This window comes from Xiphias gladius, chromosome 14 (genome assembly GCF_016859285.1).
Source record: "Xiphias gladius isolate SHS-SW01 ecotype Sanya breed wild chromosome 14, ASM1685928v1, whole genome shotgun sequence".
In the NCBI taxonomy this organism is placed as follows: Eukaryota; Metazoa; Chordata; class Actinopteri; order Istiophoriformes; family Xiphiidae; genus Xiphias; species Xiphias gladius.
The window spans coordinates 25,979,201-25,998,104 of NC_053413.1; the positions used below are offsets into that span (position 1 = coordinate 25,979,201).

The 18,904-nt window shown below is 42.3% G+C and overlaps 1 protein-coding gene across 7 annotated transcripts in view; it reads right to left on the reverse strand.

The window, feature by feature from the left end:
- LOC120799323 (disco-interacting protein 2 homolog C) overlaps positions 1-18,904 on the reverse strand; it is a 221,060-nt gene that overhangs the window by 74,116 nt on the left and 128,040 nt on the right. For all 7 annotated transcript variants that reach the window (XM_040144416.1, XM_040144418.1, XM_040144415.1 and 4 more), the window contains exons 4-5: positions 14,938-15,063; positions 7,762-8,094 (exon numbers count right to left, since the gene is read on the reverse strand). In XM_040144416.1, coding sequence (XP_040000350.1) covers positions 7,762-8,094; positions 14,938-15,063 — 459 coding nt within the window. The remainder of the gene's footprint in view (positions 1-7,761; positions 8,095-14,937; positions 15,064-18,904) is intronic.

Sequence of the window (18,904 nt, forward strand, 5' to 3'; positions counted from 1 at the left end):
CATTCAGACAAGCTGCTATCTCGCCTCTTAAAAGCATTGTTGATTTTCCTCGTCAACAATTCGCCCTGTAAAAAGCTGCAAGCAGCACTTTTTTCCTTTTGTTCACACAAACACACGGGTTTCATGCATCTACAACTACGCCCAATGCTATTCCTAGCAAGGTTAGCATTGAAATGATACTTTCTGAGCTTTCACAACATGGCTAAGCACAACTTTAATCAGCAGGGAACAACCGGCTTGAACAGCAAGCACGTGACGGAGGACACTGGGGGGGGAATGATTCACTGAAAATTATGAGGGAAAAATACGACATCCCTGCCTTGTGCCAAGGGATGGCAGGAGACCGGCCCTGCTTCTCGTCCCTGCGCCAGCCATGCTCCGATCTCAAACTTACCGGAGCGTCGCGGCCCAGAGTTTCCGTTCTCTACCGTACCAGCCGGCACTGGCCTCCTCCTCCTCAAGGAGAGGTGGCTTAAAAGGCCTGCATGTGAGGAACAAGAGGGGAGGGGAATCTTGAAAAAGTGGTGTCAAGTCCTGTGTCAATCAGGGGGATCGACTCACTTTACAGCGGTGGAGCCTCTTTTTTTCCCCACAACAAAGGCATCAAAGCTAAACCTAACTTTAAACATGCTTCATTTTTGTGGAATACTACTTTCTGGGTACTATGAAAATTCAGCATGATGTGGAGGAAAGTCGGAAGAATGCTGTACAAAAAAAAGAATCTACAAGTCTGTTCTTTAAAAGGTAGAGGAACCTGTAAATAGAGAGTTTGTGACTAGATAGGTTTTCATTGTATTGGCCGTTTTGTTATTAGCTTTCAGAAATGCCATCAGTTGCTGTCAAGTGATTCAGTGTTGCTTGGTTTTTAAAACGGCCTGGCAGTGTTTCGTCACGAGAAAAAAAAGTCTAAATAGGGAGCACTGCCGTCACCTGGGGTATCACCTGTGGTGTGTGATTTCATTACACGACCTCCCGACGTCCGTTAGGTGTTGAACGGTGCGAGAACTTTGCAGCTTGGACGCACGTTTTACCCGTCAGGGTCTGTCACGATGAAAAATTCCGGTAAACTTGAAGCACACACACACACATAAAACCTTCCAGAACTAGAACTGGTCCAGTTGGCCTAACGTCTTACTGGGTTAAACCGCTCTGCGAGGCTGCTCTGCTCTGCGACGGGACTCACGCCAGACGCGGTGGTTGATGTTTTGTTTGACTTCAAATGCCTCGCACAGTACATCATGCGTTTACGTTCATAGAGACATGGAGAACCTGCATTTCTGAATCAAGTCTCCTGTGTCTACAGATATTTCATTAAGCACAGGTCATTGACCTTGTGAAGATTTCAACTGCGATGATTGAAAGTTTTCCAGATATATTGTTATGTACAGTTTTGTTGTCTTCAAGTTCCTCAACTTTACTTCACTTGGGCAGAGAAAACCTTGGCATGTTTACCTGTTCACTTGCAGGGACTGTCTTTTTTATAGTAATATGCTATGTACGCTGATCTGGTGGGGGTGATATACCGAATGGCTTTTTTTTTTTTTTAGCTCATTTTCTTTTTGTGAGAGAAGACAACAAACGCTGACATTGAAATTAAAACACTGACACATTCATCAGCATCAATATACCATAGGGTTATGTAGAATCTGTATTTGTTCTCATGATGCTGAGAATTTTGACTGTTTTACTGCTCAGAGCTGGAAAAAAAGACAATATTTCAACTTTCATCAAAAAAGCACCATATGCCTCTAAAGGGTTTTCAATAATCGCACAGCAACAGCGGCGGCACAAACGAGCACTTATTGCTGTTATCTGAAAGAAAGAAAAAACTAGCCAGTGACACAAGCACAGTGTGAACCTAAACTCAGCCAAGAGTAAACCATAACAACCAGATTGTCCACAGAGATCCTGTGAAAGGGATCTGCAACCTGGAGGAAAATGTAGAGGGATGAAAGGAGTGACGACAAATTGGAGCGATACGGGGCAACAAAAAGTTATCTGCGCATGCAGGCAGAGCTGTTCCGATAAGAGTTGAATGAAAAACGAGGCTGGAATGAGGGTGTACAGAGACCGATCTCCCTTAAGTATTTACACACACACACACACACACACACACACACACACGCTGAAAACACCGGAGACTTGGACTGCTTGGGCCTTGAACAAGGAAATGAGAAACACAGCTGCAACCCACACTCAGAATTTCCTCTGTGATAAACATGAACTCAGTAAAATTTAAAAAAAAATAAATAAAAAAAGGGGGCTCGATGAAGCTTTAGGCCAATTCAAAAAAATGTACAACAACACGATGCAATGTGGTGGAAATGTCAAAATAAAGAAAAAACAACCAACCAAAGGCTGAATGAAGACCAAAAACAGACAACATCAGCTGTCACATCTAACCTGGTCACTGCATGGACCGGGGAAGGAGTCAGAGTCGTCCACCAGCAGTCACGGAGGTCATTCACATGACCGGACGGTGATATTTCTATCTGTTGAGGTGTCACTGTGTCAGTTTAGGTGAATCACAGGATCACAACTTCTCACTGTGACATGGGGGACTACCCTCTGGACCCGGACCGGTCAGTAAGTGCGTTTCCCTCGATCTGTCTTCATGAGAATTTTTTCTAATTTGCTCATAAAAATACGGGAGTGGAAGCGTCAGAAATTCAAAAATGATTCAAGCATCATAAACATTTTTCACGCTTGGCAAAGTTAGAAAAAGTTTGATCAAAAGAAAACGTAACGGAGCTTAATGGAAAATGAAAAATCGGACTTAAAATGTCACACAAGCCTCTGCTCCTCTGAACAGACAGAAACATCGGACCTGGTTTCTTATCACCAGCTGTATTTGCCAATTATCCCGTAACAATAATGTAAACCCGTTTAAATGTCGAATTATGTTTATTATTTTTAAACTACAAAGGAAAACTGTTGTGGAGAGTTTGTGCAACTACTTGTTTTGCTTGTTTAAGTCACTACAAGATGCAGATGGGTGAATTTCCCCTTGTAGTCCTGGGGAAGGAATTTCCCCCGTGGTCATTTTGTTTTGTTTTTGCAATTTACTTCATTTCTCCTGATTTCAGTGCTATAAAAAATAAGCCGTATTGTTTAGGTTGTTATTAGGTATATTGTTGCTCTTCAATTGACAAAGATGACACAGTTTTTAAAAAAAAAAATGACATACTTGTTTATTGTGCGCTCGTTTTTTCGGTGGTGCCGGGATAAGGCAGAGCGTTGCATCACACACCACTTTCAGATTACTATCTTTACAGTTTACTTCATCTCTGAAGGGTGTTTTCCTGCTGCGCTGGATCTCTAAATAACAGGGACACGGCACAGACGTCTCCAATCGTTGTTTGGAAATCGGTGCTCTGCCATTTTGTGACTCTCTTTTGTGGCTCGGCTCTTCACACACGGTTCAGTAGCACAGCTTATGATTGGTAGAGATAAAGTCAATATGGCTGCCATCAATTTAACTACTCAGACCACAATAACAGTTGTTTTTACTGTAAATAATAGACGAAGAAGAACAAAAAAAAGGGCTGATTTATCCATTTTTCCCCCTCAATGTTTTCCCCTACCCTGCGGTCGTGGCAGTTGCTTGCCATCCCCTGCGGGTGGCTTTTCAGTAGCGCTGACTTTTTACCTACAGTCTATTTCCTCACAGTTCACTCTACCTACGGTGAGGCTGCCAAAATAAACATTTTCTAAAATAGATTTTCTTCCTGTCATCTTCCCCATCCCTGTCAGTTCATTCTTTGAAGCTGACTCAGTGCTGCTCCGGCTAAGCCCACAAGCTTTCAGCAGCTGCTCCCCTTGTAAACATCTTTCTGACTTTGCTAATTTGAGACTGCAGGGAACAGCGACGCAGGAAATCAGTGGAAGCGGGCCCAAACAAACAAACGATCAAACCAACGGCGTGCAGAGCACCTTCCCTGTCGCATCCGAGCAGTGACGGAGCTGGATGCTGGCTTGGACGGAGCTGCGCCTGCCCCGCGCATTATCTTCAGAGCCGGGTGCCGCCAGTGCCGGCACGAAAACAAACCTGTCGCCGCCAGAGCATGTAGTCACGGCGCTGCCTCAGCAGACGGTGGGGGGAAAAGCACAACCGGAACTGGGGCAGCAGCAGGCCACTTTTTCCCTTTTATGCATCTACTGTATGTTTTGAACGCGGGTTGAAGCAGTTGGAAAGGAACGTCCACCCTGCTGTGGCGCAGGCGCCATTTGCTGCCCTTCGAGCTAAGCGGGAAAATAGTGTGGTTAGGAATTCACAACCTGTGCTTGGGTTTGTAAAAAGATGACAGATGTTAGATAAATGTCCACTGAAGACTTCATCTCACGACCACCACATGCTTGAACTGTCACAATGAAACATGAGTGAAAAATGTCAGAATTGATTCAATGAATTGATTTTATCGCTTCTCCATTCTTGGTTCGGAAAGGTTTGCTTTTGTTTGCTTGGCCTTTCTGGTAACATTATAAACGGAACAGAGAAGTTTTTTCCAGCGGAATTTAGGATTACATTTTTCCATGACACACACTCAAAATACTTGAACTGAAAGACATAACTCCCTATTTTATTTACTATTAGTGGCCTTGCAGTGTACAGAAGATTCTGCACTGGATCCACGACGATCCAGCTCACTGCAGTGAGTTTTGGCTCCAGATGAAACACGCATCTAGCCGGTTTTATTGAGGCTCTTTATCATGTGCCCATCCACTGCCCTCCGAAGATAAATTCTGTTGAAATGCAAATGTTCATCACTCATGCAAGATGTAGTCGGCGTTTAAAAAACATTTTGATTTAATTTACGGTCTGAATACAATCTCGTATCCTGAGAAACCACGACTTTCCTCTTGTATCTTACTGATGCTACTTTCTGAACTTGGTATAAAAAAAAGGGAATTAAATGCGAGTCTGTTTGTTGGTGGCAAATCAGCCTCATTCTTACAGCTTTGCAAACATCTGATCTACACTAATTGTCCAAAAAATGCTGCTTCATTTACAGATTTACCAACAGACAGCATTGTCGGTAATAGTCTGTAACTTTTCCCTTTCACTAGGTGTTCGTGTAAATATTTACATATCATGATGAAGATGTCAGGAAGCGACGGGAAACTGACCGGGGCAGGAGGCTAAATAATGACTGCTGGGAGGCTTCTCTTAGATTAATAAACACTTCCTCTCCATGTGCTAGCCACAGCCTGATGCAGGCTAAGACTGTTTTAAGGGCCCACTTAACTAGACCCCTCTTGCCCTCCATCTAAAGGCCAAGCTGCAGACCACTTATACTGTATGTTTTGGTCTCGCCCTAACCTCGTCACATGCTGGTCTAGGATATTTGGCGTTTACATAAAGATATATCAAAGACCAATCTCCAACCAGCCCTCTGCGCGCTGTATTTGGACCTACGCCAGAAGCTTGCTCAATTAAAAGCAAAGCTCAAATGTTTTATAGCGTTTACCTTCTTGGGAGAATCGGTAGAAGGATTATTCTCCTCTGCTGGAAGCAACAGTCTCTACCTAGCTTTACAAGATGGATTAAAAATACTACGTTTTTCTTTCAATTAGAGAAAATCAAATACACACTCAAAGGGCCAACACAACCATATCTGAGGATCTGGACCATCTTTTTTACAGTACTATGAGAACCTACCTACACGTGGTTTTGGCAGGACAGTGACAACATATTACGTATTGTAATTCCATGGCATTTTTAGTGTGTTTTTTAGGAACGATGGCTGCGTTTATGTTCAGACCTGTTCGAAATGTTTTCATGGGACATTGGTCTTTGGAGTATCAACAATAAACTGTTGCCATTAAACCCACAGAATGTCAGAAAAATAAAATAAAACTGCAGAAGGTGTTGTTTAAAAAAAAAATAGAATCAAAAAAGTGTAATACTGTAGTAATTTCAGAAACATGACAGATGCCAGGACAGATAACAAAAATAGACTGAAGTTAATACAGGAAACAGACGCACCATCAAAACAGAATTTACACACTGTGCACGAGGATACGACCTCCCCCTAAACACTCTCTACCAGCCAACACCCCCAATTCACACTACTAAACTTCAAAGACTGAGCCCTCCCACCTCCTTTCTGTGTGCTCACACACACACACACACACACACACACACACACACACACACACACACACACACACACACACTCTCCGGTCCTCTTAGTCAAACACACACTTCCCCTAAACAGCCAACTAACTTTACCTACAGCTAAGAAAAAAACTCAAGGATAGTTTCTTTGTTTAAAGACCAAATAAGACAAGCTTTGAAGTTTTTGGCCTTGTTCTTCCCAAAGTGGGAATCAGGGACCTCAACGGGGTCTTCTGAGGATTCTAAGTCTACAGCAAAATATGAAATAGTTTAGTTACACACAAATAAATATGAGAACAACTGCTCTAGTAGGAGATTTGGCTCAAAACCCATCAAATATTGTTTTGGATAAGGATCCCTGGCAGTTGGTGGTCTCCGATATCCCAGTTTGGGGAAACTCAGAAAGTAAACCAATATATTATTAATGCACTTATTTATCATAACTCCAGAGGAATATTTCAGAAAAATTTCATGGTGGGCCCCAAAAATAGTTCTGAATCCAAATGTGAGATTCAGATATTGTTCATGTTAGATCTCTTTTTTTTTGTATGCATATGTTTTATATTCTCTTAAATAAACAAGAAATGAGATAAACAAGACAGTGTGTCTTTATTTTTTTTATTTAACAATCTCCCTTATGCAAATCTATAAATTATAACGTAACCACCATACCCAGGATGATAGAATGGTATAGCTTGTTATGATTTATTTTTCTGAGGAGCCCCAACAGCACGACAGGCCAGAACCTTGGACGTCTCGCGATAAGTGCATCCCTTGTGGTAACACATGTAATCTGCAACCCGCGTCCACCACTCCCAACGCACACCTGCCGCTTCAGACTAGCAGAATCCAGATGCCTTTAACCAAGTCCCCAAGCTAAATGAGAGCCATCATGTGATGAAATCTACTCGAAATTTCTGAAAACTCTATTTAGAAAAAAAACAAATGCACAAGAGAAAGACTTGCATTCAACAGGTGACTTTGGATTTGGTCAGAATGAATTCGGAAACAAGGATTGTCTTGATTTGTCTCATGGTGCCAGGCCTCTGTTTCAGGAGTCTGCGTTTTTGCCAAATCTAGATGTAGATTTGACTTAGTGTCTCAACAGTTGTCTAATGGTATCTGGATTTTACTAAAGGTAAAAAGTACCTCTGTATTTTTCTTAAGTTTTCTGGAGTTTGCTAGCGATAGTAAGAGGGGGGTCTGGATTTTGCTAAAAGTCTCTAGCCATGGGTTTAAGGAGTTTGCTACCGGTTTCAGAAGTGGACTAAGGGTGCCTGGACTTTGCTAAAGATGTCTGGACGTGGCTGTGTCTTGCTAAAGTAATCTGGCGTTTGCTGAGAGCGTCTGGATTTGTGTAGGGGTGTTCAAGGTTGGTTTAGGGTGTCAGGAAGTTGCAAAGGGTCTCTAGATCTGGCTTAGTGTCTCTGGTCTTTGCAAAGGGTGTACATATTTTACAAAAGGTGTTTGTATATGGCTAAGGGGTTTTGCTTATAGGGTCTAGATTTGGCTAAAGTTGGATAAGGTGTCTGGGGTTTAATAAGTGTGCCTCTTACCTTTGGTAAAGGAGTCTCTAGTTCGGATTAGCTCTAGGAATAGGGACATTCAGACTGTTATGTCATGCCTCAGTCCTAAGATCTCACCTGTCTTGTGGTGGCGGTGGTGATGGTGGTGGCGGAGGTGGTGGTGGGCGGAGATGTGGACGTGTTGCGCCAGGACATCAGCCAGCCTGCCGCCGGCCGCCCCGCTCCCCCCGCTGCGTGTGGAGGAGGAAGAGGACGAGGCCGTGGAGGAGGTGGTGGTTGTGGTGGAGGAGGTGCCGTGGATGGCCCGGCTGATCCAGTGCTCCATGCTGATGCTCCCCTCTCGGCTGGACGAGGTTCCTCCGCCGCCTCCGCCGTCCTCTTCTTCGCCATCACCTCCTTCTCCTTCATCGCCGTCGCCCTGACCCTCGCCCTCCGAGCCCGAGGAAGTGTCTGAGGAGTAAAAGGACGATGGATATGAGAGAAGAGAATATATTTTTGAAAAAAAGAGCCATGAAACAAATTGTGAGTCTTGCCAAGCCACGAATTTTAACAAAAGTTAAAATTTGTGTTAAGCCTTTTTTACGAGGCTGAAAGATTTAATTACACCCTAGAAAAACAACTGACCTTCGATCAATCCAGTCCTGATACTACTGTATACAATATGCTATATTTAGAGACAAACAGAAAGACAGCATCTATGTACGTCCCAGTCTACAATCTGTAGCCTGGAAAGGTTTCAGATGCCATCTTTTTAGAGTTGCCACAGGGGAGGAATGGAGTAAAGTTCGTTTTTTAAAGCTTAAGTGTGTGCATGTGCATGTGTGTACGTGTGTGTGTGTGTGTGTGTGTGTGTGTGTGTGTGTGTGCATGTGCATGTGTGTGCGTGTGTGTGTACGTGTGTGTGTGTGTGTGCCTGTAAGTATATGGATGTGGATTTGCGTGCACATATTTTGCAAGTGATTTCCATAATGCCTACGGCATTATGAGGCTGATAGTGGTGGTATGAATAACAACAGAAGCTGACCCAGTTCTCACACACACACACACACACACAATCACACACACACACACACACACACACACACACACACACACACACACACACACACACAGTACCTGCGTGTGTGTCTGTGTGTGTGTGTGTGTGTGTGTGTGTGTCAGTTTTTTTCGCAGGGCAATGGCAGACACACAGCAAATGAAAAAACAACAAAGAGAAGCAGATATTTTTGTCGTAGCAAGTCCTCAAACTTAGACGACCATATAGGTCCCTTGACCCCACCCTCAGATACCCTCGGTTAGGTTCAGGGAGAGATCGCGGTTTGGGTTAAAATAAGTGCTGCCTTAGGGTTAGAGGACCTTCGTTCTCATGGTAACAATAATAAACAGGCAGTTAAGGCCGTGGAACGATCAGGGATAAAAGAAACAACACTGACTTCCAATTTCATACGGAAAACAAACAGAGGTCTCGAGTGTGAAAATCCTCCGGACACGGACTTTGCTGCTCTTTACACAGCGTCCCCCGACTTCCTCTTTTGCTCCTATCATTATCAGTACGGCGGTTAGAGGTCGCCTAACAATAAAAACGCAACCATGGGCCGAAAATAAGCTGCTTGCACGCACAACCTATGAGCTCGTTTTTTGCGAGAGGAACCTCTCGTTCATCAGAACTTAGTGGAGACCAAACTAGAGCTGGTAGCAGAGCGAGTGCTGGACTTTCATCAGGTGGACAGGGACACACAGCTCACTGCAGTGAAACGGAACCAATGAGGTCTTATTTTTGATGGGATTGGCATTCAACTGGTTTTTTAGTTAGGAAAACAATAGAGCTCCGCTTACCTTTCTTACAAAATGGGGGATGGCAAAAATGGCAAAAAAGAGCTGAACCCACCTTCCAAGTGTAAACATTTTATGCCACTTGATGGCAGACTACCTCAAATTCTTCTCTATAGCATCACCAAACATGGTGGAGTCAGTTTTGCATGTAAACTACTGATAGACGTCTCTGTATTAAGTGAGCATCGATGTGCTATCAGTTAAAAAAAACACTTTTTGGTCTGTTTATTTACACTCTTTCCTGCATTAATTGATTTTTCTGGCTGCTTGGGGGCAGCAAACCGAGCTGTAAAGACAACATCGTCATATTATCACTTCATTAAGCTGATACAGCTTTTACACATGCAGTAGGCACAGAGCGGTCTTCAGTTATGTTGTGTTTGTGTACACCCGGTGAACGTACGTCCAATATTCACTCACTTTTATCTCTTTTTTGGACTCCACCAAATCCTTTAAAAAAAAAAAATACCCGGTGCTTTGGCTGCTCGATTCTTCGCTTTTCTTAACCAGCCGGTCTCTAACTGTGTCTGCCTGCTGATTGCTGCTGAGCAGGTGTCGGACAGTGGCTTTTATCAGAGCTTGTTTGCTGAAAACAATGCTAGGAATGCGGTAAGGGGCGAGCCAAAGCGGTGAGGTAAAGCCAAGACAATGAGCTGAATGACGCTAAAACTGCAGAGTTGGGTGATAATTCTCTCTGAGTTCGTCACTACAAGCAGAACCTTTCGCATGACACAGCAATTTCCTTCATTAATATGAAAATGCTGATTAGTACTATTAGAGATTACTTACTTACAATCTCAAACATATTAACAGACAACAACTGCTTATTCTTTTCATTCTGCTATACCATGTTAAAGCTTTGCCGTTACTCATGATGTTTCACCTGGAGCAGTAATCTGCCAGGCAGGTGTATTTGATGCCAAACACCACTAAACAAACACATAAACACAATAATCCCTACCTACTGCAAAAATTGGCTTTTTATTCATAAATGAAAAAGTTAATTTTTATACCAAAGGTTGTTTCCCTGTTTGGTCACCGTTACATCAAAAGATGACATTTCTTGTTCGTCATGGATTACACCTGACATTTGCCGTCTAAAATGCCATGAGACTCGACGCGGCCTCGACACGTTAGCTCCCACGGTGCTTTGCTGACGTGCCTGACTGGCAAATCTGCGTCTCGTTATCAGCAGCACCCTGCGGACACTCCCAGTGACACAACACAAAACATGTGGTGGAAAATAAGACGCTGCCAGGCAATGAGGGAATCTCATGGAGCAAACACAGAGAGCAGTGAGCGCGAGCCCCTGACGCAAAGCGGCTCTTCGCGGGGCTGAAATATACTTGATGATGCACTGAGAAATTGAGAAAGTGCGGCTGTGAAAAGCAGTCGAAAGCCAATAAGAGAACATCGGCGTCCGCTTCTCATCTCTGCACAACACGACACGCTGCTCGGCAACACATGACTCGGCTGTCCTCAAATGAACCTCGCTGGCAGACAGACAGCCGTGTGTGTGTGTGTGTGTGTGTGTGTGTGTGTGTGTGTGTGTGTGTGTGTGTGTGTGTGTGTGTGTGTGTGTTTGCGTGAGAGAGAGACTACTTTTACCGCTCCCTCGGGACATGTGCTTTCTAAATCTGCAAGATGGATTGTGCGCGTTTATGTGATTCCTCGCATTTTCTGCACGTGAGTGTGTGGACATACGGGACACTACCACTGTGCTTCTATGTCTTCCCAGTGCACGACCAGGGCTGAATATGCACGTGTCTTTGCGCGAAGAAAATGTGTTTGTGTACAATTCTGAAAGATTTATGAATGTGGCTGTTAATTGTTGAATCCATGCGTGTCTGTAAATTCGTGTGTGTTATATTTATGAGCTACATTTACACATTCAGCTTGTAGCCTTAGCAGTGCCGAGGGCTCTTGGCACTCTCGGGGGCAAAATACAGACAGAAAGACACGTAAGACTACCAAACAAGGCTTTGGCTTTCATTTTGGATTTGGTTCTTACTTGGTAAAAATACCCACATTTGTTAGAGTGTAAGGGAGGTGGTGTTCTGTGTTCATCTTATTGTGAACAAATCCCATAAAAAACCAACCAAAACCAGCGATGAATGTCTCCTACTAACAAGCGCTGTGTGTGTATCAAAGGCCTGATATATCTGATTCCTCTGGGCCATAGATGCTCCACTGTTGTCCACAAACTATAAAAACACGTCAGTGAGCTTCATCACCATGAACACGCTGTAGTTTATTTTGACTCAGTCCTACACACACTGTCCTAATGCCCCAAATACTCACTAGCTAACCGAATGTGGATTAATCCGCTGCTGAAAATAATCCCCAACAAATTCTATGTTTCCTCCTGTTTGGGTTGCACTTGCTCAAAACTACAGTGTTCAGCTGTTGTAGGGAATTACTGAGACTTTTTTAAAAATTATCATTAAGCTATATATTATAATAAAAATGTATGTCTTCAGTGGGAACCAATTGGCTTGGAGAATGAAGGTTGGAAAATCCAGAAGCACTGATAGAAGAGACTAATACGTTTCAGTGTCTTTTTTATGGGATTTGATGACAATAGGATAAATATGGAATGACGCCAGCCTCATCCTCCCAATACTTTAAGCTGTAGCTAACATCTTTTACCTCTGTCATTTCTGAAAATGTTACTTCTGTAGCCCATTTTTTAGATGGCGCTGTGGTTCAAATTTGAGTACATCTATCTCTATCTAGTTTTGGTTGAGATGGAAGAGGATTAGAGGGAAGAAAGAAAATGAGAACAGATGAGGATGACAAGTAAATTGTACAGTCTGCCTTAACCGATCCAATAAAATGCGCCTCACATTTATTCCTTGGCTGCTGTACGGTTCCATTTTGTGCTGTTAGTCTAAATCATGTCTAGTTGTCTGAAGCTCTGAGGAGCTCGACCCTGCAGCCAGAGAGATAATGGCCTCATTAACACCCTCATTAGACGACACCAGTTCCATAAAGACACTGATGACTGCCTCCACCGCCACCGTCCGCCTTCGGACAGATCCCGCTTGGCACGCTACAGGGATGAAATCAGCTGTGTGATGTGTCCGGTTCACATTTTAAGAGAAGGGATATCCATCTTAATGGTGTGCCAAATATTCACCGGAGAGGTCCTGGGGGCGGGCAGCAGGTTAGGCTCAGTAGTACGGATCAATTGTGTGACTGTCGAGTTGCATGAATGAAATCTGCAGTTTAATTCGCGGAGAAAATGAAAAGCTCGGGGCCGAACAGGGTCCAAAGCAAAAACATCAGAACTGATCCATACTGATTACAGCTCCCCGTCGGCAGTGTCTCTGAAGGATTTCTGTCCTTCAACAAAACCTTCTAACTAAGCACTGCAATCGCTTTTTTTTTTTTTTCATAGGAGCAATAGATGCTGCGATATATCACAATGCATCCTCTCATCATTCATTCAGTGCAGACAGTTAAACAGTGGAGTTTCTGCAGGTTCTGCCCTTTTTTTTTTTATGGTGAAGACACAGATAGGGAACTGGGAGAGAGGGTGGGGTTTGACATGCAACAAATCTCCCCGGCTGGCATCAAAACCAGCCACTGCAGCAGACAATATTAGACGCCGTGCCACCCGGACGCCAAGAGGTTGTTAGAATGTTTAGAGACTGCTTTTCCCCAGCAGTCCTACTGGACTGCCACGCCACAAAATGTCCATATAAATCCAACCATTTTGATTTTTAGTCCTTAAATGAAAGACAACTGTCATGAGGTATTCATGGAGGCAGTGTCTATTACTTATACTGTATCTACCGCCTGATAGACGACCTTGATAGTAGTTTACCAAGTTTTACTGTCCCTTTTAAACTCTGTGCTGTTCCTGAATTTAGTGCTGAGTTTAACACAGCAGTTAGGCGCCATAGAGATAAATTAATTCAGACTATTAAGTCTAAATTTTTATCCACAGTAAACAATAAAATTATATCAAGTTATAAGTGATAAAAAGTGTTTTAAGTGACTGCATAAAAATTGTTTTATTCATGTCGTCAATTTTTCTGTGGCTTACAAAACACTTTCTATATTCACATCACTCTGAGGCAATGTACGCCATAAAAGATGTACATAAAGTATTAAGAGATTAAGCTGCACCGCACAGAATCCCCTTTTTAATGTACATCCAAAGACTTCACAGCTGTATAACCCCGATGTGATAAAACGAAGCAGAAATTCTGCTGTAAAGCCAATATCCCAGCTCATCAAAACACAATATAAAATTAATTTTCTTATCGGTGTCACCCAGAAAGAACAATCCCTCGTCTTTTGTGTCACTGAACTCTCATATTTCTGACATCCGTAACCTGTGGCTGACCAAGCCGATGAGACAAATTACAGAAAAGCATAATCCGACTATAAAAAAAAAGAAAGAAGAGACTGTAGCACAGCGGGTGAAGTAGCTCACATTTTCTTGCAGTATTGAGAGTCCAAAGTGATGATCAGCTGTTTCAAGTTGGCCGACAGAGCAGGTCTCTCACCGGCCTCCGGATTTTACCTTTCAGTCGTTGAAGGCTCGTCCCATTCAATCATTGACCAACGTCACAGACACAAGGAGGAAATCGATACTACAGCGACATCACCGGCTGCAGCAGCTTCCATCGACTCTTTATTCACACAAACGGATCTCTTTTTCTCATTTATGGTTAAATTACGTCTTTAATTGACACTTGACAATTCAGGAAACATGAACATTTTTAAATAACAACACTCCGAAATCCTCATTGTGAGAGTTGCCAGATGCCTGCCAAGGCTCACTGGATGACTGACGGATTGACATGACCGACATGAATGTCAAACCGGGCAGACGTGACAGACTGAGTGTCAGTATAACGTGACAGTTGCAAGTCGAACCCGGGGGATACATTCTTGACATGTAGGAGATGCTTTGCAAAGACAGACAGAGAGACTTACAGCTGCCAAAACAAATAAGCTTCAAGTGCATGAAATATAGAACAGACATGGTAATCAACAAAATGTGTCAAAAAAATCGCAATGTTGGTGGGTTGTTCGAGTCGAGTGAAATATATCGCTAACTATTGGATGGATTGCAATTAAATTTTTTAATTTTTAATGTTATCTTTTGGTAAACGAAAAATGAAAAACCTTTCTTAGCACTTTTATCCATCTAGCACTTTATTGTTGATCCATCCGAACGTTTTGTTTCTGGTGAGCTTTACACCATCACAGGGCCACTTCCATGGCTACAATCTTTAGTCTTGCTGAGTATCTAGGATTAGCACTCAACAATATTTGGCATAGTGCTGAGACATCCGCTGAACACGAGCTGTGGTTGAAGTTCATTCACAATGTTTTTATATAATACAAAAACGCATTAAGGTATTTCTCTGCTAATCTTAAGTGACAGTTCATTTTGGGTGCTTGTTGCAAAACTGTGAAAACAGAGTGTAGTTTGGTATTTACCTGGCGGTGTGTAAGCATCCATGGAGGTCTGGACGACCAGCGACCGTCGCTTCGAAGGCATAGGCACAGCCATCTTCCTCTCTTTGTGCTTGGCCAAGGCCGCCTGCACTGCCTCTGTGTGCACATCTGGAGACAAACATACAGAAGGTTTCAAAGTTTCAGGTGAGATTTAGCCTTCAGAGCCTTTTAAGTCACCGTGGTACCAAAATGACCGAACGACCAAAACTCATTTCGCTGGAGGCTGAAAACTGCAGTATCATGACCTTTATGTGGTTGTGGACTTAACTAAATCCACCATAAAGAGATTTTTATGTTCATGCTGTTTTAGTAAAACTCCATTTACTTTATATTAGTGTTGGCCATTATCAGGTCATGCTCCATTGCTGTATATTTATGAATGTGTTTTTACTGCTTGCCAGAAGCCCTTTGATTTCCTTTCATTTCTGTACAGTAAGAGGATTATCTTGCAGATGCTTAAAACTTGCTTAAGATTAGCAATCCGTTTGTATTTGATTTTATCAGCTGTTATTGCTGCTTTATAAGGCAGTGTGAAGTGTGCCAGACTTGCTATAAAAACCTCAACTTACGTACATTCTTTAGCATAAATAAGGATTACAAATTAAGACTCAGACATATAACAATATAACTGTCAACTTGTGTTATTTAGTTGTGCAGCCATTTCATAACTTATACAATGCATGTGGTAACTAAATGTAAAACTCAGCAGATCAAGTTGCTTAGAAACATTGTAAGTTTAATAACACACTTCCCAGCGTGCGTTTTAGTTGAGATAAAATTCTCCAGAGAGCCTTATTTTTATTTATTTGAGGAAAGTCCTGATGGAGGTTTGTTATTTGTCTGTTCAGATGAATTACACGGTCTTCTCTCTGATGGAAAATGAAAACAATGAAAACCGTGATGAAAAGACGCGTCTACTCCAACCACTCCGCACACTCTTCAGCCAAAGCTTTTAAACAAAGATCCACTGCTGTTAGGCTGTGGCTGTTAGAAACAGAGTCAAAGCTGCAGTGATTAGGCAGCGTGCCGCATGGGGGAAACCTGAAATTGTTTAGCTGGAGAAAAATGAATGAAGCAAGAAGGTAATTCTAATAAGTCAAGACAATGTTACTTGGCAGCTGTTGGCTCGACTTACTATCCTGAGATTGTCCATTTAAAAACTCTGAGAACAAAACATCATCAGCCCTAACCTAGCAGTTTGATCAGTCAAACTGTAGAACCTAAATTGCCTTGACACCGCTAGCTGACCCTAGACTTCAAGATGGTTGCTTGAGGTTGTTTCTTTATTACAGTGCTGTAGTAACCTGCATGGAAACTAGAGGGTGCACGGAGGATGGGAAATATAGGAAATATTTAAAATTTTGAAACACTGTGGTTTTACCTGAGGAAATGGTATCATTACTGTAAAGTATCCTTGATATTTAGTACATGGGCTAAAACATAAAAACACACGGCTGTGGTCCTTTAATATTGGTCTAATACAATAAAATGGGCAGAAATTAAAATCATCTTGCAACTAAAGCTCAGGGCAAGTGACTACTTCATTATATATAAGATCAAGATTATAAGATTTGTTTTTTAAATTGTCCATTTCTTGTAAAAGAAACTCATTCTGTCTCTTCTTTCATATCACTGCACTGGATATTTTTCCAACCACTAGCGGTGGAAAGGAACTTCGTACATTTACTCAAGTACTGTATTTAAGTACAACACAAAGTAAGTAACTACAAAGAAGTACTTGTATTTGAGTATTTCTACTTTACACCATTTTATACTTAATTATTGTACGTTTTACCCCACTACACCTATCTGACAACAGTAGTTATCCAATATTTCACAAAATACCCAAACAACTATAAAAACAAGGTCAAAGAATCCATATAGATTCAGTAGTAGAATTTTTTTCATCTTTCCAACTCCCGTTATCATCTTACAACCCCTCAGATTTATTTTGTGAACCTTTGGGGGGGGGGGCAGACCCCTACGTTGGGGACCACTGTACTAAGCTACCACAACTGTAAGTAAAGTAGTTAAAACCAGGTTCTCCTGTAACGGCTACAGAAGTAAAATGCTATTTACACATTGCATTATCATTATTAACAATTTAATAATGTCAGATATAATAATATTTGAGCTACCGGGGCCATTTTTTATGTAAAACTAATACTTAACTTTTGATACTGAAGTACATTTTGTTGACAGTACTTAAACACTTTCTACTTCAGCGGGATTTTCATTGCAGGACTTTTAGAGTAATTCTTCCACTACTGCTAAACATAAACATGACATGGCTGACTAAATAACTAAGGAAAGAAATTGACCTTTCAGGCACCAATAATGGCTGTGGCATTCAGTTCAATCATCGGTCAAGGGTATTAAATAATGGAGAGTCCATCAAGCCAAAGCACTGGCACTGAGGGACAGAGTAGAAAAATAGCAGCAGGACTACCAGCTGGCCTCTGTATTTGTGCTGCAGTGTTCTCCTTACAATGAGCACCGTGTTACCATTTCTTCACATTGGGTTTATGTACACGAACATTCCCAGCTTGACAGCGGCTCCCATGAGGCCCTGCGGTTGCCGACCAATTTAAGTTCAGGGAATGTGTGTGACGGCCTTTTGTAAATTAGTGTTTCTAAGAATGAGATAAAGAGCTGCCATGTAGCCACAGCTTGGTTTGTTTGTAGGGTGTCCATTGCCGCCGGTAGTCAAACACACAGCGCCTGAAGATGCAGACCCAGCAGGCTGTTGGCCCGATGATGACACAAGTAAGACATTTGTCAGAATGAACGGGGCTCACAGATGTACATCTGTTTGGCTTGTGTGTGTGCTCATGTAGGGGCACGGAGGTACTTTAAATCTCAAGTGCACGTTTATTGTCTTATGGTTGACTGAGTGTGACTGCACAGTGTGTGAAGGTGAGTGTCTGATGTGTGTGTGTGTGTGTGTGGTGTTTAAAGGTGCCTGCATGGCTTTTCTTTTTCAATTTAATGGGTTAAAAGGTTTTTTTACAAGATCTATTTTCTGTCAGATCAAACTCAAACAAACTCAAAAATCTCCAACAGCATGTGGGAATATAATAATAACGTAAGCCTGGTTTTCCCAGCTGGTCTGGGGGTTCAAACCTTCAAATAACAGCCTCTTTCTTTTCCTATTGGACCACTGCATATCTTTATTACTAACCTCAAAATGTCACCAGAACAAATGCCTACAGATTAATTTTGAATGAGATGCCACTGAAAAGAATTTACCCAAATTGAAATCCTTAGTTAATCCTATATTAATCTTTAGTCGACACCAGATGGAACAAAACCAAACAATTCATGTTGCAAGAGCTGTGACAGATTTACCAAAAGCTTTTTCCAAAGATCTTTGCCAAACACTGGGTTTGCTGCAGCCCACAGCATGTCATAACACCTAGAGTATGAGGAATGTCCTCAAAACGGGTGGGGATTCAGTGTAGCGGTCCTCAAGAGACCTGCGGATTAACCTTCCCCAAAACCATCGAGCCATTTCAATTTAAAAAAAAAAAAGATCTGAAAGGGACTGAAGGACAGTCAACACTGGTCCACCACAGACCCAAGGATCCTAATGGTGGTGGACCTGAACTGATGCAAACCAGAGACAAAAACCAAAAAAAAAAAAAAAAAAGAGGGCCTCCTTCTCTTTCAGCTTCGTCCTTATGTAGGTAAAGAACAGCTCCCTTTGCCCCTGCACTGTCACAAAACACATTGTTTTTCCTGTGCTGCTTATAATGAACCATATGTTGATAGAGTTGATAGCAAACCCACTTGGATCCACTCGGGTATTTGACAACAACAACATTATGCAGACCCGAAACCTATAGCAAAAGAATGGGACCCTACACAGACTCAATTAGAGTCCAGATTCTATTCAGTTTCGGGAACTAGGAACCGGCTGTATCCATTAAGACGAGATCTGGAATGATGA